Source organism: Anneissia japonica, unplaced genomic scaffold (genome assembly GCF_011630105.1).
Source record: "Anneissia japonica isolate Jap-2015-1 unplaced genomic scaffold, ASM1163010v1 scaffold287858_len863314_cov180, whole genome shotgun sequence".
Classification (NCBI taxonomy): Eukaryota; Metazoa; Echinodermata; class Crinoidea; order Comatulida; family Comatulidae; genus Anneissia; species Anneissia japonica.
Genome location: NW_022693771.1, coordinates 176,380 through 199,794, shown reverse-complemented (window position 1 = coordinate 199,794; position 23,415 = coordinate 176,380). Strand labels below are relative to the sequence as shown.

Genomic DNA, 23,415 nt, shown 5'->3' with positions numbered 1-23,415 from the left:
TGTACGTATATATATATACACGTATATATATGTATATATATACATATAATATACATGTGTATATATGTACACGTGCGTGTATATATATATGTGTATATATACGGTGTATACGTATATATATGTGTATATGTATATATATGTACGTATATATATACACGTGTATATATATATATAGGGCCTATATACTTTTTAAGTTATGTATCATGCATAGGAACGTTGACGCCTGCAAGGCTCTGGTTTTATAAAATATAAATATAATTTAGCTTAGTATAATGCAAAATTTCATCTACTTTGATCATGGACAACGTTTTCGGAGCATGGGTCTTCTCTTAGCATGTGATCCCTTTCAACGGCAAAGAGAGCAATTAATTGCTGTGCTGGATGTTACCACAGCTGCACAGGATGGTGATCGCGCTTCTTAAAACTGATGGTGGCCAGCGACTCCAGCTGCGACTACATTGGAAATAACTAAAAAAAAAAAATCATATTTTTTAACGTTATATTTGTTCATCGACTCGTAAAATCACTGCATTGCGAAATGTCTCACCTATGCACGGTACTAGGCCTACTGAACGTCGACGTCCCAGTACCCAACCGACTATTCTTTTTTAGCATTGACCAGGGACTTCTCCTAGTTTACGTACTTCTGTCAGTTCTGGCACACACAGGCGGCGTACAAAGAGAGCAGGTAAACAAGTCCGTACTTATGTATAGGGCCGCACAGTCAGATGTATAGGGCCGCACAGTCAGCCGTATGTTATGATTCATTTTAGAGAGTTGTCTGGACACGTTTTACGGTGCATCCAATCGGCCATAGTTAAAAGGGAGCAGCAAAGGCCAAAACGGAATATCAGCATCCAAACGGCATGCTATTCAAACGGTGTTTTCAGACGCGTTTTGGTAGAACAATAGAAAACGCGTCTGAACACTGATTTGTCGTCTGGAATAATTTGTCGATCGCGCCTAACTGTAGTGTACCACAATCACCAAAAAGTAACCTGTAAAAATATACATATATTCAACAGGAACAATAGCTTACTTTACATTATCATATGAATAGGTGTAAAGTTCAAAATTTCATTTTCATGCTTATTGATTTAGAGCCAAGTTGCGAAAAGTTGTATTTTTGAAACTGCTGTTCATGCGTAAAAGCATACTTGTCTTCTGAAGTGTGTAAGCAGTTCGTTCAGCTCTGCAGCAGACACATCTGTAGTAACAACAGAAAATTCTTCTACATTGTCTGCGAAATGATTTATTTATCATAAAGTAGAGTACAGGATTCAAAAGTGAGTTTAGATATGGCAGAAAGTACTCGATCAGGTAGAGAATCAAATCACGGCTGTTAGAGTCTGTTCTATCACCTGTAGTAAAACTCAAATGAATTTTGAGCACAGCCCTTGGAAGCCAACAAATGATGTACACGATAATGACAAGAAAAAGTCGTTTAGCTACTATGGTTCTTGTGTTGTTAATGAGTTTCTGACATCCAATTTGCCGTTTAGAATGTTTCTTTCTCTTTGAAAGTAAGTAAAATATCTGTAAATATGCTGCAATGATTATAACTAAAGGAATGTACATAGCTACCAGTGAATGTAAAATTGCAGTAGTAAAGAACAATGGGAATGCTGTTGTTTCCATAAGTGTGCACCTAGGACCAACAAAGATCATCAATGATGGAGATGCCACAATAACAGACATTACCCAAATACCCACAACCATAAATTTCGCTTTCTTAGCATCAATTTTTGTTTCAAGTGGGTAACGAATGGCAAGATACCGGTCTATAGAGATTCCAACTAAAATCCATGAAGAGCAAAGTAATGTCTGGTTCCAAATAAACAGCGAGATTTGACATTCAATATCTTTAATAAAACGGTAAATACTTGTAACTTCTAGGTAAAGATGTAACGGTATTACAGAAATGCAGACAATTAAATCCGATACAACCAAGCTGCAGAGAAAGTAGTTTGCTGTTGACTGCTTTTTGAACCGATTTTTGTAGTAAACTACTAATACTAGAATATTACCTAGAATTCCAATCACCATGATTGCAGACAGGAGTGACATCTCTATATATTGGTTGAGTATGCTAGGTCGACGAAACTCAAGTGATGATGGATGAAGTTGAACCTCATTAAAGCTCTCTCCTGTTGGTTTTAGCAGTGTTTCCATGGTATCATTTGGCCATTTAGTGTACATAACATCATTTGTTATCCAGACAGAATTTGTGGCATAATTGTCTGTGCAATCACATGCCGAAGTAGTCATTATTTTAGAATTATGACAACAAAAATTCAGATTTAGTTTAGTGTAATATATACATCATATTGAAATTTTTTCTCATTGCATTAATTTCCCATGAATAAGCAGATATAGTTTCTGCCCTCCAATTTAGTGCTTATTTCTTGAACTTTTTTTTTTTTTATTTTATTTTATTTTATTGAATATATATATATATATATATATATATGTATTATATATATATACATATATATGTGTATGTGTGTATATTCATATATATGTATATAGAATATAATATAACGTAACAGTAAAGAAACTCAAATACGTAAGATGTTGACTTTAGAAACACTAAAATTTATTAGGCGAATATTTCGGCTACTCCTGTAGTCTTTGTCAACGCTTGACATAAAATGTATGTATTAAATATATATGTATGTATGTGTATATATATATATATATATATTTTTTTTTTTATTTATTTATTTTTTATTATATAAATAAATAAATTTATAAATAACAAATAAAAGTAACAAATAAATTTAGTTGTATCGTTCATATATATAATTGTCCAAAACAATACCAATAATTGGAATTGAATCAGTTTCAGAAATTGGATTATCATTGATCTTGATTGAGCCATTTATATTAATATTTTTATTTCTTGAATGAAAAATAATAAATTTAGTTTTTTCAGTATTAACTGTTAATTTGTTGGCATTGCACCAGTGTTTTTCCTTCTGTAAATGGATATTGTCTTCATCAAGATCTAACATATTACCAACTAAAAGTTTAAATAAGTTTGAATCATCGGCAAAAGCCTAAAATTTTAAAATACCAGTAGAATTTGGTAGATCATATAGATTAAAAATAAAATAACACCCAGTACCGATCCCTGAGGAAGACCGCATTTGATAGCTAACTTGAAATTATTAGAAGATACAAACTGAAACCTGTCAAAAATCTAATGCAAAGGGCGATCCCTCACTCCATAATGACTTTTATTTAGAAATTAAAATATCGTGATTAGTGGTATCAAATGCTTTAGAAAAATCGATAAAAATTCCAAGGACACATTTGAGTTGGAGATTATTAATTAGATGTATTAAAGAAAATTTTGTGCTAAATTTTTTCCTGAACCTGTATTGGTGTTAAAAAAATAAATAAAATTTCTCTAGATATTTTCCAAATGATCATTATTCAATTCAATTTCTATTCAATTTATTCAACAAATACCCCCAGGCTGGAGAAGGTAAAAATATATAAAATACAATAAAACTTCACAATACAAAATTAATCAGAAGAAACTCGCATCTATTATACAACATCCAATGGTACGGAAATGTAAAATGCTCTTGTTAAGTTAATGATTGTATGAATATCGTTATTGTATAAGCAATTCTTTGCACTGTCTCAGATTCCATGGTTTACGCAATTGTGACTCTTTATATCAGCCTTTAAATGTTTCTTGTATACATTATTGAATATAACAGAAACAAAGGATACATTTCTATCGATATTACTCTTCTATACGACATTATTTTTTCTGCTAGATAAACAATTTTGCTTTAATAGAATCTGTTTTTTTGTTAAGAGATGGCTTTAAATCTTTAATACATAGCATTTCTTTAATGAGGCAGTATAATTTTGATTTACATTTAGATAGAACGCTGAAGTAGTTAATTACTTCTTTCAGGTGTTTACCTATGTTACCCTTACTATGTTCATCAATACGTTGATAGAGGTGTCGGCAAGTGTAGCCGACATATCTTGAATCACACAAGCCACATTGGAATTTATATACAGTACAACGCATTGTTCATTAACAATTTTGGGTTTCCTTTCCTTCTTCTTTAAGATTTCACCTACTTTCTTATTTGTAAAGACTGGAATAATTTCTTTGTTAATTTTTGAGCTTAGTTGTTTAAGTTGTTTATTTACAGACGAAGACGAAATTTGATCCTTAAAAGGTAGTACAATCCTAATTGGCTGCTCAGAACTTTTCTGACTATTACTACTAGGAAGAGGCTCATTGTTAGATTATCTAATGATTGAATGAAATCATTAATGATACTTCGAATAAGGCCAACTGGATATTTCAGTCTTTCAAACGTAATTTTGATTTCATTAATTTTATTCTGAAAGATGTTAAAAGATCTTTGTAAAAAACATTAAAGATAAATAGCAATGATAGGCCATCTTGCCTTGTGCCTTTATGGATTGCAAAGTTTCTACCGATTTTGTTATTCCACTTAAAGCTAACAGAAATGTTAGCTAACGCTAACAGAAATGTTAGCGTACCACACATACATACATCTCCACCAGTCATCATTTATAACTTTGCTTAATTTATAAAATAATATAGAATGAGGTAATTGATCAAATACCCCTTCGGCATCGAGGGAACAAGAGTACACATTTGACCCTTAATTTTTGCAGTATGTAAACACATTGTTAACTGTGGCAGCCGCCATCGCGGTACCTCTACCGTTTACTTAACCATATTGAGATTTATCAATGTTAACGTCAAAACATAGATCAAGTAGGCACAACTGAAATAGTTTAGATAGAGTATTTGATGCAATAATGGGTCTATAATTTGCATCAATATTGGTAAAATAATGGTCATATACTTTAAATTGTTCAAGACTAAGAGTGAGCTTTATCTGCAAAATTAACACAAAACAAGTCTTTCTCCCAGTCAGCCTTAGGGAACAGAACGGTTGATTTGTAATCTGTATCAACGTTCACATTGAGAGTATGAGAAACCTCAATCTGAATTGAGGTTAAAATAGGTAGATGGTCACTGGTATTATCATGAAATTCATCAGAAAGTATAGTACAAGATTTGACTTTTTCATACGAGTATTCATTAACAATGACATGATCAATGTAGCTTCTATTGTTCCCTTTGAAAAACGTATAGTCAACATTCTGTTCAAAAGCAAAGTTACAGATAAAGTATACTATTGGAATTAAAAGGGTGGCGTTTAAACCAATTACAATTAATTTAACAAGAGTGTTGAAGAGAGGCGTTAAAATCACCTACAATCATTACGGGACTTGATTCGCAATTATCAATATTACTCTGAAGCCATGGTTGTGGCTGAGGTAAGAAAAATTAAGATTACGTTGCCTGTAGATGGCTGGAAATGCCACTCTCAGGATTGGAATATAATTTTTTCTCCATTGTTTAAAAATAATTTTTAAATATTTACGGGTGCCCGGGCCGACTGGGTTCCCCTTGAATTGGGGAATCCTCTACCGCTCAGGTGACCTAGGGTTTTAAAACAAATATTGCTTATTACGGAATTTCTGTAAAAAGATAAACAGATTCTTGAGAGAGAGGTGGTGGGGCTGGTGGATATAGTAATTTACCTACTTTTTATGTATTGAAGTGCCATTTTCTTGCATCTAAAATCCCCAATTCTTCAAATTTTCTCACTTCGGCCTCATCCATGATGGGGCTCAGGTGGATGTAGTAATTTTCGATGTATTAAATTGCCATTTTCCGGCATCTGAAAGTCTCAAATTCTTACAATTGTCTTTAATTACCTCAGTCTCAACCATGGTGTACTGGATGGATGGATTGGTAGTTTTCATATTTTAATGTACCCAAGCGCTGTTTTTGGGCAACTATAAAGTCTCAAATTCTTAAAATTTACTCATCTGCCAACAATGTCCTATGGGAATGTTCAAAATAAGTGGTTGTTTTGAAAATGGTCAACCTTTTATTTTTGTTTCTCGCCCTCCTTCGCCTGGGCGAACTGGGCTAAGGTCTGGATCCACGCCTGTTAAGAGTCTGGCTTTTTCTGAGTGTACCTCACTGTATCCAGTGTCCTAGAGTATTGACATGGGGAGGGGGAGCCAAAAAATGTAGAAGTACACAATTATGTCAGCCCGCCACTGATCTCAACAGCTTGAAACTGGCCACCAGCTTAAAAGTGTTGAACCTGGGCCAACGCAGTATATTTTACACAAAACCGTTCCAATACCAGCTAATTAGCATAAAAATGTTATTTTCAAATGGAAAACATTGAAAATCCATTTCATGTCTATTTTAACAACAGCTCCACTATGTGTGAGCGTTTTTGCTAGTTGTATGAGAGAAAATGCCTATTAGTGAAATCTTTACCGATATCCATAGATAGGTCTCTGTGGTTTAATGTTAAGCTTCCCAAACTATGGGTCGTAACCCAAAAGTGGGTCACCAAACTATTGTGAGCAGGTTTGCAAAACACTTTTAAGTGTTTAAAAATTCATATGTGCTAATTTACACAGTTGATGTAAAGTCTTTAAAAGATCTGACGAATTGAAAACTGTACTGGTGAACATTAGAATAATATTTATATTTTATGTCCACAATGAATATATCTCACTACAACATAATTGTGTAAATATAATCACTACTGCTTAACAAAAAGTATAGTCGTAAACTTAAAACAGAAATGCTGTCATTTGAGCTATTATGAATAGCATTTTTGTCCAAATAAATGCTAAATACTGCAAGTTTAAGTTACTGTAAGTTTCCCTATATTACGAATTCCTGGATCCGTCACTGATAACAGTAAGCAAAAATCCATGGTGAGTGACTTTGACAACATGAACATGCAATTTCGAGGCTAGTATGGGAATTAAGTTTGAGAAGCAAGGGTCTAATGGGTATGGGTAGAGGTTGCAGGTCTGAATCTTGCCACAGACAATTGTTTTCATAAAACTGAAGTAAAGGAATTTTTCGTTGATGAGCTATGCTTGATTTTGATTTGATTTTTAATTTGATTTGATATCTTTTTTTTTCTGGATAATGCATACATATGTACTGGTCTTTCATGAGGTCCAGATTTGAAATTTACATAACATAATACAAAATTTTATTTTACAAAACAAGGAAAAACATGAATGAAATTAATATTGGTTCTTAAATAAGTCTACATTCATTGACTTAAAATTCTGACTTATGTCTAGACTGGAAGTTTAGACGAACAATAATGAAAGTTCTTTTTCCTTGAACATTTTCATGCTGGAATAACTAAATTATGTGATGATTGACTGCATGTATTTTTAAAACTGAACAGAATTCATAAAATGAAATTTGGAAGAAAGTGATCAGGGGCAAAATTTAAAAACTAGATCAGATTTCTTTAATAACTTAACCGGCAGTAAAATACTGAATTGCGAGAAGTTTACAATATATACAGATAAAATTGTTATCAAAAACTATTCTTAACAAATTTTTCATTTAGACTTTTCCAGTTTAGAGGAGACATTAAATGATGGATTGGAGTAGTGATATCAGCAAATATAAAGCCGTTTTCAGACGGACGAACTGGCAATATTGCGGAAATAATACCGTTACGCATACTGGCATATACCATTCGTACTAACCAGATATTTTGGTAATATTGCTGTAATATAATGCATTTCTGTATGAATGATACCAGCAAGCGATTTTTTTCCGCAAGAAACATTTGCATAAAACTCTACTTGGGCCGCCTCGGATTGACTCGACTCGAGTTCGATACGATACTGAGTTATTAGGAACAAGAGCAGGCACTTGGCAATGTCGTGACGCTCGAGTAATATTGTTCTTTCCATATGTTTACCTATGGTAGGCCTATGAAATCATACCGATTTATGGGATGTACGTCTGTAAATAGCTGAGCTTTTTGTATGTTTTTAGATGTTAGTATAAGGCCAAAAAAAAAAGAATGTTGTGTTGCTCTCTGCGACTGTCCTAAATTTTTCAAAAAAACCGGGTTGGCATTTTTCCCCCCAGAAATTTTGTTCAAAGGTCTACCTTTCACTCAAGTACAAATTTGAAAAATACCACTTCCGAAATTAACATTTAGAACATAGAATCTAAAACAGACATGTATTTTTACCAAGAACGGGCCATAGATGCATGTGTAAAATAGAAGGCATAACTACAGACTGTGTTAGGTCCTGCCTAGACCCCTCCCTAGACTAGGCCTAGGACCCTACATTCCTAGACCTGACACCAACAGTCACGCATCACATGACATTGATTGAAATTTTGAATAAATTGGATTAAATTTGGAGCATGAAATTAAAAATGGGACAGTGCATAAGAAAAATATTATTAAAGTAATAAATTAAATATATCATTCTGGAATTAATTAACGAACTTGGCCTATTAAGCCTTGTAATATAACTAATAGTAAATAATAATGGTAGTAATAACAGCAACAAAAATAATAATAATAATAATAATAATAATAATTTTGGCATTAATTAACTTGGCCTTAGCCTTGTAATCAAGAACCTACATTACAATACTATTTACTAGGCCTGTTAACAACTAGACTTCACTCATTCATTTATTGGTGCTCTGCCATTTTATCAGGTCCTTAATTATGGCATGCAGTATTTTTATTCTAAGCTTTTCTTTTAATTTAAAAATGACTGTGTACCCTGTTTCATTTAATCAAGATGTGCTTTCTTTTCTTTCTTCTAAAACTGTTTTGAGTAGTAAGATGATCTCATTCGGTTAGTACATGGCTAATTCAGAACTCTGCCTATTTTTAATGTATAATTGTTAGTAGTTCACATAGTACTTAATTATCTAAAACCTAGGCTTATTTTATCTCTATGGCCTAACTAAAAAATATGAATGTTCACCGTATGTACAGTAACTCAAGATCAAATAACACTTTTTATTACTTGTGCAGCTCAATTAAATATTATATTTGCCATTTTAAACAGCCCCATTAGTTAATAGTAATGCTAACATTAATGTAGTTTTTTTTTAAAATCAATCAGCGACGTCATCTCATAGGTTTTGTAGACGTTATCTTTGGTTGATGAACTTTTGACCTCCTGAATTAGGCAATATGCGATTTTTGAGTCGAGTCATTCGAGGCGGCCTGAGTGGAGTTCCATGCAAATGTTTCGTACGAAAAAAAAAATCGCTACCTGCACGCTGCAAATCCATTGGTTAATCTTTTTAGTTATCACATACTGAGGGCATCCTTTATTGTTTTTGTTTTTAGGACATTGCGGTAAATGCAAATATCATAATGGTAAAGCTGGACTTAATAGTGATTTCCTTGACGTTATTTTACCTTTTGTATGTGCAGTACATATTGTTTTCTATGTACTGCACATACATGCTGCAGCAACTATATTTTCGAGAACGTATAACACGAGGCAAATTTTGTGCATTAAGATTAAAATGGCTTTGTTGCCTCTCTGCATTTGTCCAGCTCGCCATCTTTGTTTTGACTGATATAATATTAGTAAGGTGATACATTTTCTTTTTCCGATGTTTGGCGAAGTTATTTTTAAACAATCGCCAGAGGAGCTCCGAAAAAAAAATAGGCCTAAATGAATTTCTGTTTTCTTATTTAGCAAAATTATTTCTCAAAACATTTAGGCAGAGGAGAAAATAAAGATAAAATATTAATGATGAATGTTCTGTCTAGGTCAGGTCAGACTAATAAATTGATATAGGCCTAAATAAAACAAACTATTTCTTTTGCCGATTTCAGATGAGTGGAGGTTGTGTAAAAAAAAATAAATTAAAGCATATGATTTTTTTTTTAATTTACATTTTCGTAGCCCTAACCAAGAAAAATAAAATGTTATTTTTGTTCGAAATCATCGAGGAAATAAAAGTGTACCCATGAGCTCAGTGGCAGTCACAGCAGTGGGCGAAAGGAGAACTCGATTATTTTACCACTCACAAATTTTGAATTTTTTATTGATTGCGTTACGCTGTATCCCCAACGCCGTTTTTTTTCCAACGATTTCACAAACCAGGATGTAAAAAAGGCCAAAAGACGGAGACTTAAGACGGGGTTTTTACCTGCATTATCGGAATGTAGTGTGCCCTGCCAGAACAGCTATAGTCTATGCTGAGTGATGTAACTCGTATGCGCTCTAGTGCGGTGGTCCGCAGGGCCATCGACCTTTAGGGGTCCCTGTGCATGCGGTAACCCTGCACATAATATCCTCGCTCTATAACACCCTGATCTAAACTGATCTAAAAGGGCATAGTTTATACATAATAGCGGAATGACTGACGTTGACTGTAGGACATATATCATATTAATCATGTGGGGATGGGGTGCCCAGCCAACCAGGACCCTCTACATTTTGTCAAAATTTATTTTTTAAAAATGGAGATAAAATTTGAATAAGTCTGAATGAGTGCCATTTCCGGGCATCTAGAGGTGCCGTAATCATAATTTGCTTTGCGACTTCCCGTATTAGTCATTTGCGACACCCCTGAGGGAAGGGGTGTCTAAGCTTAGGAGGGGGAGCATATTTCCCGTTCAGAAAAGTCAATAATTCCCATGTCATGATAATGGTAAATTAAGCAAATCACCCTGTATGTTTATGAAATAAAAATGCTAATGTTGTGTGTGCTTCCTATCTCCTAATAGTCCTGCTTGATCTTAAGTTAAACGGTAGTATTTCCACTCATGTGTAGTTGCAATACTACTCGCACAAAACTTAAAAATTCAAAAAGGAGAAAAGGAAAACCTCTTGATTAATTTTAAAAGTACTGTACTTGCAAAGATTGAATTGGAGTGACTGTTTTAAGTTTATCCATGAAGGAACATTTTTTTTTTTGTCTTTCGTGGGTGTAGCCCACCTTTATTCTCTCTTTTTTCAATGTTTTAATTTTTTTTCACTAACTCTTGTTAAGGTTCAATAAACATTATGTTCAGGATTTACATGAAAGTAAAGCAAAAACAAATAATAAAAACTTCATGAAGGAACATAGTTTATCATTTTGGTTTTCATGGTTCGAATACGTCACAAGCTAATCAGTAGATAATGAATCACTATTTTTATGAATGTTAGTTTGCACGAAATATGTATAGCATGATAATGATTACCAGGATAAATTGGGGGAAAAAATGATGAGTATTTTAGCGACAGATTCAAGGGGGACCAGCCGGCCCACCCTCCCTTTTTTTTTTCAAAATTTTAAAGTGCAGAAGAAAGAAAAATATATTCAAATTTAAGTCTGAAAGTGCCATTTCCGGTCAACTAGAGGTACCATAATCATAAATTTTCTTACCTCAGCCACACCAAACACACACACACACACTCCATCTGTAAAATTCCCTCCCTGAGCTGCCCCTCTTGGAATTCCTGGACCCACCACTGTATTTTGAAAATGTAGTGTGGAAATAAATTTTAATTGCATCCCTTAAGATTAATTAGATATGACTTAAAAAAGGCTATAGACGCCAGAGCTTCCCCCCCCCCCCCGGGCCCTGGGTGACATTAATGTGCACTAATGTGCTAATGAGACTTTGGATGGAACTTTATCAATGTGTTTATCCCAATTTAAATTGGTGTCAAAGTATTATAATACCAAGATATTTATCATTCACCCTTTCAATAACATGACCATTACATTTTAAATAAATATTTTGGTAAATATTTAGGCAAAAGTTAGTACCAAAAAACTATAAACCTTGTTTTTTGTTAGTGTTAGATTAAATCTAATTGTGTTCAAACCATTTTGCAATATTCACTTTGAACGCTGACATGGTCCAGAGGAAGAAAGTAAAAGAGCAGTATCGTCACAAAAAACAAACGAATCAAATTATAATAATTTAGGCATTGAGGCAATAAACCAAGTAAATTCAGAAGTATACTTTACCTTTAATCTTGTTTGTGCTTGGAAGATTGAAATTTACTAATAGTGAAATCTCTATGTACTTGGAATTTGTCCTCTCCAAAAGTTGACAGCAGAGTATTTAAAGTGGAAAGGTAGTCATTCTAAATGGTCTAATACATTATTGGAGTAGTCTCATCCTCTTATCAATATGTAGATTATTCCATTTGATACTGGGGGTCAATTTTCAATATGCATGTCAATTGATCATGAGGATGGTCTTAACTCATGTTCTGTACAACAGAATACCAATGATTATTTTTATTATCATGTATTGGCAACAGTTTTATTAACTTACTACGGAGGAAAGTCAGCTGGTCATTTTGTGGCCTTTTGTGGCTTTTCCCATTTTGAATAGTATCGTAGAATATTAACTAGTATGGAAACCAAGTAAAGTGGCCACCATCTGTTTTGAGACAAAATATCATCATTGAATTTGCACATAGTCTATTCTGAAAAAATAACATGCATTTTTATGTAGGTTAGCAAAATATGATGCCGGTAACTATACTGTAATTTTCATTTCTTGATCATGCAAAGATTAGAAAGTAGAAAGTGATACAAATATTTCCTCTAGGATTTAGAATGCATTTTAGGGGCATACAGCATTAATTTAACGAAATTGAAGTTATATTCCATTAAGTTCTTTAAATTGTATGAAAAAAAAATTAATTTTAAATTTTTATATCTCAAAAAATGTAAATTTTGCATCACAGACCAAAATATGTAAAGATAAATCATAAGAAAACAGAAAACAGAATCTGTTTTGATAAACTATTAGTTTTTTATCTTCCCCTAAAGTCCCTTAAGTGTAATATGAGTTCAGTAAAATATATTATAAATTTAAAGAAAATATGATGGTTATAGCTAAAAAATATTTTTGTACTCACAAAAACACATGCGTACAACACACTGTACATATTTATTTGCTAGCTACACATTTTCACTTAGAAGTTCATAGTTTGTTTTCATGAAATGTGTAGTTAAAGGGACATGTGCTGATTAATTACAAGTTACTATAAACTTTGATGTTTGTCTAATATCTTTAATGATAATTGATTATTCTCACCTGCTTCTAGGTGCAGAATCCTGCCTCTAGTGGTAAGCTTGGAATCTGTTCTGCATTCCCAAAATATGTTATTTTTAACCATGTAGTTTTTAACCATAGTATGTGGAAATGCTTAGGAAGTGGACTTGCATGAGAATTTGTATTAATGAATCTGGAATCATCCACTTTTTTGACATATAGAATAAGAAGCTGGAAGCATTTACAGGTTTTTTGAATAATTTGAGACCTAAATCCGAGAAGACATGGTTCTACCAACCGAACCATGGGCGAAGAGCGGCTGGACCCACTCGCCAATGTTAAGTCTGTAGCTAGCGGCGCCCTGCCTTACCACTCGGCCATTCGACTCGCCCATGATGTGACCATGGTGTGATTATAGATTTCCATCCCTTCTATAAATATATTGTAAAGAATCATGTATTTGTATAATTTGAGACCTAAATCAAGATTTTATGTACATTATGCAAATTCAGTGAATATAAGGTCAGAGGTCAATTGTATCATTTCCATTCATTTTCTGGGCAAATGTTGTATTAGGGCAAATAAGTCTATCAGGACAACAATCGTAAAGGATATTTTTAAAGACAATTTTGGTGGTGTTTATCTCCATGCAGTGGCGTAACTAGGGGGTTCGTCCTCGAGTTACGCCACTGCATGGTTGCCCCCAAAAATGATTGTCAAGTAGTTAAAATCACCTAAAACCCCTTATATTGCGAATAAGCATTTATCAGTCTCATATACTACATTGTTTACATTCATCAATAATATTTTATCTTTATATTCTGCGCATAGATGCTTTGGGCTAAACCATTTTGCTATATATGGAATAAAATTTCATTTTATAAAATTTTTTCGTCCGTCATCCACTGACGGTCTTTTTAATAAATAAGTTCACTAGTAACAATTTTAAGTATTTTTGGTACACATGTATTTTTTTTAATTTTAAATAAGTTTTTTAACTGAGTAATGTAAATCCTACACATGTGTGCGACCAGAGTTGTGTCCAAAGGATGTGCCTAAGTACGTTTTAAAATCATATGCATTTAACCAAGAAGTACGCTTGTTTGCCTCAAAGCTCCTGCACACATTCGTAAATTAAGAGGCAACATTTCAAAAAGTATGTTTGTACATTGTTTTAGCACGCGGGAAGGAACATTAGAAAAAGGTCTGGCAGTCAACGTGTTAAGCATCACATAAGACGTACTAACGATAGACAGTCACGGAGGATGTGAGAAGCATCACGGTACTGTAACTCTTAAAGGGCCTGGGGAAAACACTGGTGTTATCTGGAACCAAGAGTCTAGCTCAAAAACTGTACACCTGAGGTACTATGTTGTGGAAAGCCTCTAAAGACCTGGTATATTATTTATTTCTTTTTATAGACCTGGAAGCTCAGGCCCATGTTCTTAAGATGAATGATAAACTGTACAGTGTAACCTTAAGCATGGTGGATATCACAAGGGGCACTAACTCATACTATAAGCTTCAACTTCTTGAGGCAGATAACGGAAATAAGTAAGCAAATTTTATATTTCTTTAATCATTAGCATAGATTAATTTTCTAAATATGGAAATGGAATCATCATCGTCAATGTCTTCAATTTCAACATCACTTTAGCCATTACCAGCCTGCTGGAGCATTAAACCTCTCAAAATACATGTAGGAAAGGGCATTTCAGAGCATCTATAAAACAAGCTTACCTCAAGAGCTACCTCCTTCCACCCTCCAAGCAATGTGAGTGGGACTAAAAACCTTTTTTAGTAGGTCTCTATGCATGTCTATTTCTTACTTTCTTAATTTTTTTTGCTCTCTATTGGATTTGCAAGTTTTCTATCTCCTGTGATTCCCACTGTAGGATTGACAAATTAACCAAGCATGCCCAGTGGTCAATATCTGAACTTTTTTACGAACAAAACCTATCCAAAAGATAAATGTGATAGATAATTACTTTCCCAGAACTTAATTAATATATGTAAGTCATCAGATTCAAAACATTTTATGATATTATTAACAATTGTTTTGTTGTATTTTTAATTAAAGGTACTATATTTTCCGTTCATGGGGGCGTGTTGGTACCATAATTGGTGGTAACAAGCTCTCATCTTTTAGTGATCGGAGTCATGCCATCAGAGACTTTTGCGACGTTTACAAGGAAAAAACTGGAAATAAATTTGGGTGCGAAGACTTTGTCAAGAAACCAAATAAGTTTTTCCCAATTGATATTGACTATGGAGAGGTTAGTATATTTTAATTTTCTTCTTACTTCAACTGTTTTTTCTTCAGTTGTTACTTGATTATTTACTACAGCTTTTCTTGCAATCATGGAGTGCTAACACTTTAAGTTCATTAGCTAAAAAATATACTTCTATATTTGAATTGTTTAATTTGTGTATTTAAAAAGGAAATTTTGAAAAAAAAAATCCTCATCGATTAAAGGATACTGTAGTTATATAGATAGATAGTAACCGGTATACTAATGTCTAAAATGCTTTTTGTAAGGAAAAGGTTTTTCTAAGAAATGATGATTTTTAATTGCACTGGACTGCTTTTTAAAAAAAAATAATGATGACAATAATAATTTTGCTTTAGTATAGCGCTCTACACAAAACGTCTCAGATCACAGGCAAGCTCCAAATGTTGCTATTAAAAACTAAAAAGAGATGGGTCTTCAGCTGGTTTTTAAACGCAGCTAAAGGCCAACTCAGACAGCGTCGGCCGACGTGATTTGTTGTCGCGTCGGGTCTGTGTGAGTTGAACGCAGACGCGATGGTGTGTGTCGGGGGCAGTCGCGTTGTAGAATATTAAACATGTTTAATATTTCTCACGACTGCTCAAGACTGTCCCCGACGATAAATCGGGTCGGGCTGCGTCGGCCGACGCTGTCTGAGTTGGCCTTAATGAAGTAATATTGGAAATGGTTGGTGGAAGTCCATTCCAAAGCAATGGCGCAGTACAGAGAAAGCCTGTGAACCGTAATTTGTGTTGAACCTTTTGAGGTTTCAGAATCTGTTGTGACTTTGATCTGAGTGTGTGTTAAGGTGTGTAGATGGATAGCAGTTTGTGTATGAAAGGTGGATATTTTCCATGCAATGTTTTGTAAATGAGGAGAAATGTTTTAATTTGGATGAGCTTCTGAACAGGCAGTCACTGGAGATCGTAAAGAACAGCTTTAATGTTCTCTTGTTTTCACAGCTTTGCAGCAGAGTTCTGCAGGCTTTGGAGTTTAGTAAGTTAGTAGTTTTGTAAGCCATGGAAAGAATTACAGTAGTCAATACTTGATGTAAAAAGCACATGCACGTCTTTCAGTTAACTGTTTGTCAAGATATTTTAATATCTCTCTGAACTTGTAGATCGAAAGATTTGCAGAAGTACATTTATTATTTTTTCAGTATTAAGCTTAAGGTTGGAGTCAATGACAACTCCAAGGTTACGAGCAGAGGTAATTGTGTTAATGCATGTGTCTGAGAAGTTTACAAAGTCACTTAGATTGATGAACTTTCTGAACAGTTGCGGCGCCAGCGGGGGGAAGCAGGGGGCTCAAGCCCCCATTTACCAAAGCTTGTCGGGCAGTTGGACAGTTGCATAAAAATAGGCCTAATGAAATGTTAATATTTGATAAATCAGTATTTAAACACTGAATTATTTGCAGATTTAGAGGCATAGTAAATAGTAAATGGCAGTGTCATCAGCATAGAGACTTATATACACTGTGAGATACAATTTGGCATGTCATTAATGTAAATTAAAAAAGCAAGTAGTCCAATGTATAGTCTAATATGTAATGTTAGCAGTAATTTGGGATCATCGATGCATTCCTGATCTAGCCATGTTGGAAAAGGATCTATGGAACATGACATGACAAGATTAATTTTTTCACTAGATCTTTTGAGCCCAGACGTAGCTTGTGAAAAGAAATATCATGGAATTCTCTCTCGGCCAGATTAACCCTAGACTAATAAAATAAACTGTTCCTGACCTTACAGATTTCCTCCTGAAAAAGTTTGCATATGAAGTGACATCAAGTGTTGATTTAATTTCTGATCTAGTTTTGCAGAGTTTATCAACAAGACGGAAAAGCTCTTTCTGGTTGCTACTAGAAATTTGGGAAGTGTGATAGCTTGATTTGACTTCAGAGAGTTTAGACAGATATAAGAATAATTTTCTATCGAATATTTTTTTTTTTTTTAACCATTTTTTTTCCAGTTTACGTTTAATACGTTTTTCACAAAAGGCCGGTTCCCACTGAATGCGATCAAGCGAATTTCGCGTCGAAATGTGGCACGCGCGGCTGAATCAAAGACGCCACTGGCATTTCAAATGTGAACATGCAAACAAATTTGTAGTCGAACACGCGAACGGCCAATATTCGAACTTCGACGCTTTACGTGCAGTGGTCGGGGAGGCTTCGCCTGCGAATTCAAAAGAGTTGATCCAAGACCAATTTTTCGGATTCGCGAGTGAATTCGCGGCCGATGGACCAATCGCAATCTTAGATTCAATTTATGTCAAAGGTCAACAATAAAGTCACAAACATTGTCAAAACAATGTACAGATGTGCGAACGATGACCGACGAGTCCGTTTCATACAAACTCTGTGGAACAGTATTAGGCTACCCTTGTTTAGGTCTGTGACAAGGGAGCAAAGAAAATATGTGACAATGCGTGGAAAAGGATTTGCAGAGACGAGTTGAGTTATCTCCTCTTTCTACCAGTATTAGGCCTGTCCAGCCTAGGCCTCTGATACCCTGCACACCTGAGACCTACCGTAGGGTAGGGTAGGGTAGGCCTACTATCTACCCTTAGGAGGCCTAACACTAGGCCTTGAATAAATATGAACTAAAAAAACTGTTTATATTCACTCTTTTGATTCATTATAGAGTTCTGGGAATGTTAATCCTGAGGATTTTATCTGATTCGTCTCACAGCCCTTTTCCTCCGTCTATCAATGCGATAACAAAATTACTTCTCTGTTGCCACCCGCCATTTCGAGTTTTTGCGCGCGGCCAGCAGTGGGAACAGGCAAGTGAATCATTGGAAACGAGACATTCTTGACCGAAAGTCAACTCTTGTGAACTTTGCGCAATTCTCTTCACTTGCCGCGTGACGCTCGACGTTTTCGCTTGACAAGTTTAGTGGGAACCGGCCTTTAATGTTTATCAGATAACCAAGGAGCATGGGGTGGGAGAGTGATCTTCTTAGTGATCTCTGGTGTGTGTTGATCAAACCCAAAGAGTGACATCATATTGGTCAGTGAGTTGAGTAAGATTGTTGTCAGAAAAGGTTATGGGACATGAAGATTGATGTCTGCTTTCACTGCTTCAGCACAAACACCCTGAAGCTTTGTGAAACATACACAAAGTTTTGTGGGCTTTGGTTGTTGTACTGTAGGTCAACCATTAAGGTTAAGGTGAAGTGGTCAGATGGCAGACCTTCGTGAAGTGCAACATCAGACAAAGTTGTCGCTTTGACATGTCATCACATGGTCCAGTATATGACTTTGATGGTGGTTAGGATGGGCTACACATTGAAAAATGTTGTTGGCAGTTACAAATCTGAGAGCATCAGAATTTCTCAATTCATTTACCTGTGGATGAAAATCAAAGTCTCCAAACCAACAATATCTTACTTGTATGAATGTATTAATTAACTCAAGAAGGCGGCTGAAATCCTTCATGAACGGTGAAACTGTAAATTTATTAAGCGAGGCTGGAGGTGGTCTGTAAATATTAAAGATGTTTATGGATGTGCTAGAAGATGTCAGAGTTACACCTGCACATTCTAAAGACATCACTTCTTGGTATCAATGACAGACAATTGAAAACCAGGATGGTACAGTATACAGATGCCCCCACCAGAGCTGTGGGTTTGTGGAATACTGTATGCACAGTGGTCCTGTTATATATTCGCAATTTCAGCAAAGACAATGTTATCCTTCCCCAGAACCAGCCATCCATGTCTCTGTAACAAAAAAAATATCCAATTGTTTGTCAATTACATATTCGCAAACTGCAGAATTCTTTGTTTTAATGGAGTTTCATTCTAAGCAGCAACTCTTCCCTTTGGACAACAGCAAAACAGACTTTTGGTCAAGAGAAAACTTCTTTTTTGACCTGTTGACCTTTCTCCCAGCATGAGTGTGCAGCAATTTGTTGACTTTAAGAAAATCATAAACTGAAACACAAATTAATAATATAATAATATGTCAGTCTTATATAGCAGTTCATGCATACCCCGGTCTTTAGATCAAACACGTATGGAACACATACTCCGCTCCCTGGGGAGTATTGCATAATATTGCAGCTAGTAATCAGCACAGTTGTGTTCGAACCTACTAAGTACCCACTTGTACTCCTGGGTGGAGAGAGGCAACCGTAGATAAGGTGCCTTGCCCAAGGACATAAGCAGTTGGCGCAGCGAGAGTTTCGAACCCCCGACCTCGAGGTTGGAAGTCCAAGCCACAACCGATGCGCCGACCGCTTCTAAATAATTTAATCTAGATTTTCTACAAGACAAACCACCAGAGAGCATACCATGTGTTAGGCCACTCTTCAAGGGGGCTGCGACAGTGAATTGGGATTTATAGATAGCCGGACATGGCTAGGATGGAAAAACTAGGCCTTTTTTTTTTTTTTTTTTTTTTGGTCCGACTGTCCGACGAGCTTTGGCCGATGATTGGCTTGTCCAGACCGATGGGGGCTTAAGCCCCCCTGCCCCCCGCTGGCACCGCCACTGGGCTGCGACACACCATAATGTAAACAAGCACAAAGTCAATAGGCCTGCAGAGTGAACAATTGCAAAGCCTAAGAAATCAGCATTACGTCAAGTGAAATGTGAAAATTTTATATACGCACAGAGTTTCCAGTAGATTGTTAAGATAAAATCATTAAATACAAGTATAGATGCAATGTACAGTTCAAAGGCTCAAGTTCGGAGCTCATGAAATATCCAACTACAGCTGTACACATGAACAGGGCCTATCTTATTGTAGTTAAAGATAAAATTGTGAAATACCAGTAAAGATGCAATGTACAGTTCAGAAGGCTTTAAGTTAGGGGCTCAAAAAATTGCCATGTGTATATGTGAACAGCACCTAAAAGGCCAATGAATAACTTTCCTAAGTGATAAAACCTCGGTGGGGGCTTTTTTTGTTTGGTCAAGTTCTTATTCATGTCGTTGAAAGGAGAATAGTGGTGGTGTTAACAGGCATTGCCTTTAACTTTTTTTGGTAATTGTCTCAGAAGTTTGTTTTTTAAAGTAAATGTTTGTCTTGCTAATTTTTCACTAGACAACCTGTCAATATGAGGAGTAAATACTCCTTGTATGCCAGGCTAGTACTAAATTGAGCCCGGGTTAAGGATGTTGTCATTTGTGGTAGTAGTAAATACAAGTTACTACAATAATTGAAGTTGATGAGTCTTATTGGTTTCAACATTGAAAATTTACCTCAAAATAATCACTTATCATGCAAATTTAAAAGGTATTGATATTTATATATAAATGAGTATCCTAAGATATTTGAGAGCTGGTGGACAAAAGAATTTTGAAAAAAGCTAATAAGATTGAAATTTTTAAATAATTAGAAAAAAATTGAATACCAAGACGGGGTTCGAAAACTCATGACCTTTGGTTACTTTTAGAACACATCGTTAACCTACTACGCCATTCATGCTATGTGTTGTATTTGGGGTAATGGCAGTAATCTACAGTCCTTGCTGAAACCCCTGTTTTGTTTTGTAGGTGTATGGGGCACCCTGGGATCCAACTTAAAAAAAGGGCCTTGACCGTTTGTTGGAAATCACCTCTAGTTTATGTGTAACAACAATAAGAAGTGAAGTTCAGCCGAGTGTTAGGGCTTCTCATCAGAGCTAATAATGATAATAAAAATAATTGGAGCTAATAATAATAATAAGACTATATGTGAGGTCTCACCACGAAATGAGACGCATCGTTGGTGAAATCATTTTGAGATAATCACTAAAATAGGTCAAAGTCAAAATGTTTACACAATTTTGATTTTAATGTTTTTTGATAACTTGATATTTATATTTAATGATTGTATACTATTTAAGTGAATTTTCTTACTAAAACAGTGTTCTCTGCGCATATTCTATAATTCTAGTCCTATTATTTGTACAGGTTAGTTTATCTTGGAGGCCGATTTTCTCAAAATGTGGTTCTCTTACACATAATATTTAAATGCTCACATCTCTGGATCTACATATCCTAGTGAAGCCATTCAAAGACCAAATTAAAGCTTATAATGTGATCTACCCAAATATAATATAAACTCAATTTTTGATATTCTAACCATGAGACTCATTTTGTGGTGAGGCTTCACATATTGCCTTAACGGCCGCCCATACAATCAAAATATATTAAAAAAGATCTATTAATCAATCAGCCGAGTATTCTTAGAGCTCTCCTCATTGGAGCTAAAGAGCATAAGATAAATTAGATTATTTACAAAATATACTAGTATCTTCAGCAAACATAATACATTTGAAATTACAACGTTTGATATATCGTTAACATAAATTATGAATAAGAGGGGTCCAAGAATTTACCCTTGTGGGACACCATATGAAAGATATTTTGATCTTGACATGTGATTATCAAAAAATGTTTTTTGTTTTCTTTTAAATAAATAGCTTTTAAACCATTTGAGGGGTAGCCCACGGATACCATAATAATGCAATTTATCTATGAGGATATCGTAACTTATTCTATAGAATGCTTTTGATAGATCGAGAATTCACAAATAGAAAATAATTTTTCATCAATTGATGATATGATAAAATTTGTAGTCAAGTATTAACCATGAATAGTTGAATGTTTGGGATAAAAACCAAATTGATTGTTACTAAGGATTTTATATATGGTGTAGCCTACGGATACCGTAGTAATACAATCAATGGGGATATTGTTAATAATGATCTTGTATATAGTGAAAAAACCCATTACTTGATTAAACACAGCTTTCTCAAGTACTTTAGAAAAGACCGATAAAATTGAAATTGGCCTATAGTTACTTAACACACTGGTATCTACATATTTGAAAACGGGAATGACCTTTCTTCATGTCATCTGGAAATATTTCTTGAGACAGGGAGAGATTAATGATGTGTGTTAAAAAGGTACTGTAATGCTCTGTATGTTAATTTTAACTATCTTTGCACTATACCAATATTGGTGAACAGTTTTTGAGCTGATTTAAATATATTTGGACATCACCAATAGAAACATGTTCAAAGAAAATTTAATTGGCAAAGTTGCCCTTGAGAAAAGTTTTAAATTTAACATCAACATCACTATTCTGTAAATCAAGGTTATTAACTAAAGTTTTACCAATACTTGAAAAATATGAATTGAAAGCTTCATCCTTAGCAGAATTGACATGTCGACAAGGACGCGAAGCCTAGCCCACAAAGTCACGAAAACATTAGAAAATGGCGTCTAGACTTACCAAGTTGGCGAAGATTTTCTTTGCTATCAACCTTTAAGAAAGATTCAGGGTAGGCGGTATGCAAATGAATCATATATTCATTAGTGTTAATCTATTTCATGGAACATGGCGGGGAAATTGATGTAAAAGCCTCTGTATTTCGCTCCCAAAGGAAGAGGGAAAAGCTGCATTTAGTCAACCTTGTTGTCGGCAAAGGCCAAGTCACTGATGCGCACTGCTCGTGTACATCTGGGTATCTTTATAACCAAGCATAGACATCTAGGCCTAGGCTCACGTATGTTTCGCGTACCAGCTGTTTAAGGAAATTAAAATGTCTGAGAAAAAGTTTTTGATCACGTCACTAAATGACACTCGCTGATTAGTCAGCTTATCCGTCAATCACATCTCGTCGAGATGTTAATTATCAACAAAAAGATGTTCACGTTCATGTATGTATGGTAATCTCTTTGTTTTACCACCAATAACTTCATGATTGAGCTTCCAGGTTGCCTTTATATCATCTGATTTTTTAGTGACTTTGGGATGGTAGTAGTCTTTCATACAGTTTTTAATAGACTAAATTAGTCACCAAATATGATGTCATCACATTTTCACCAAGTGGGTATTAAAGTTTACCTCACCAAAGTCCCTGTATGCTAATTCATAAAAGTGGTGTATTAAATCGCTTAAAATGTGATGAAGATAGAATAGTTGATACTTTTTATAAACAATATACATTTTGAATGATTCTTATATAGGTTGATTTGATTACATTTTTCATTTTCAAGACTAAAAATATGAAGTGTTTTGAGAGACCTTCTAGGGGGCCAATCGCTTGCGGGACTCGCCACATTCGGCACTAACTAAAGGCATCCTCTTTTCATTTAGAGGTACACATTGAGCTGAAATACTGTCATACCAAGTCATTTTGTTGGAATTAAATATTTAAACTAATCGACAAACTTAAATTGCTGAATTGTAGAATAAGATGTTTCTTTTGACTACGATGGCCA

General features: G+C 34.8%; 2 protein-coding genes across 2 annotated transcripts in view; one reads left to right on the top strand and one right to left on the bottom strand.

Moving 5' to 3' along the window:
- LOC117100893 (poly [ADP-ribose] polymerase 1-like) overlaps positions 1-23,415 on the top strand; it is a 144,769-nt gene that overhangs the window by 56,955 nt on the left and 64,399 nt on the right. Inside the window, exons 13-14 of the mRNA XM_033240724.1 lie at positions 14,342-14,474; positions 15,001-15,196. Of these exons, the coding sequence (XP_033096615.1) occupies positions 14,342-14,474; positions 15,001-15,196 (329 nt within the window). The remainder of the gene's footprint in view (positions 1-14,341; positions 14,475-15,000; positions 15,197-23,415) is intronic.
- LOC117100894 (melatonin receptor type 1A-like) lies at positions 651-2,371 on the bottom strand. Its single transcript, XM_033240725.1, has one exon. The coding sequence runs from the start codon at positions 2,266-2,268 to the stop codon at positions 1,090-1,092; it is 1,179 nt and encodes a 392-aa protein (XP_033096616.1). The 5' UTR covers positions 2,269-2,371; the 3' UTR covers positions 651-1,089.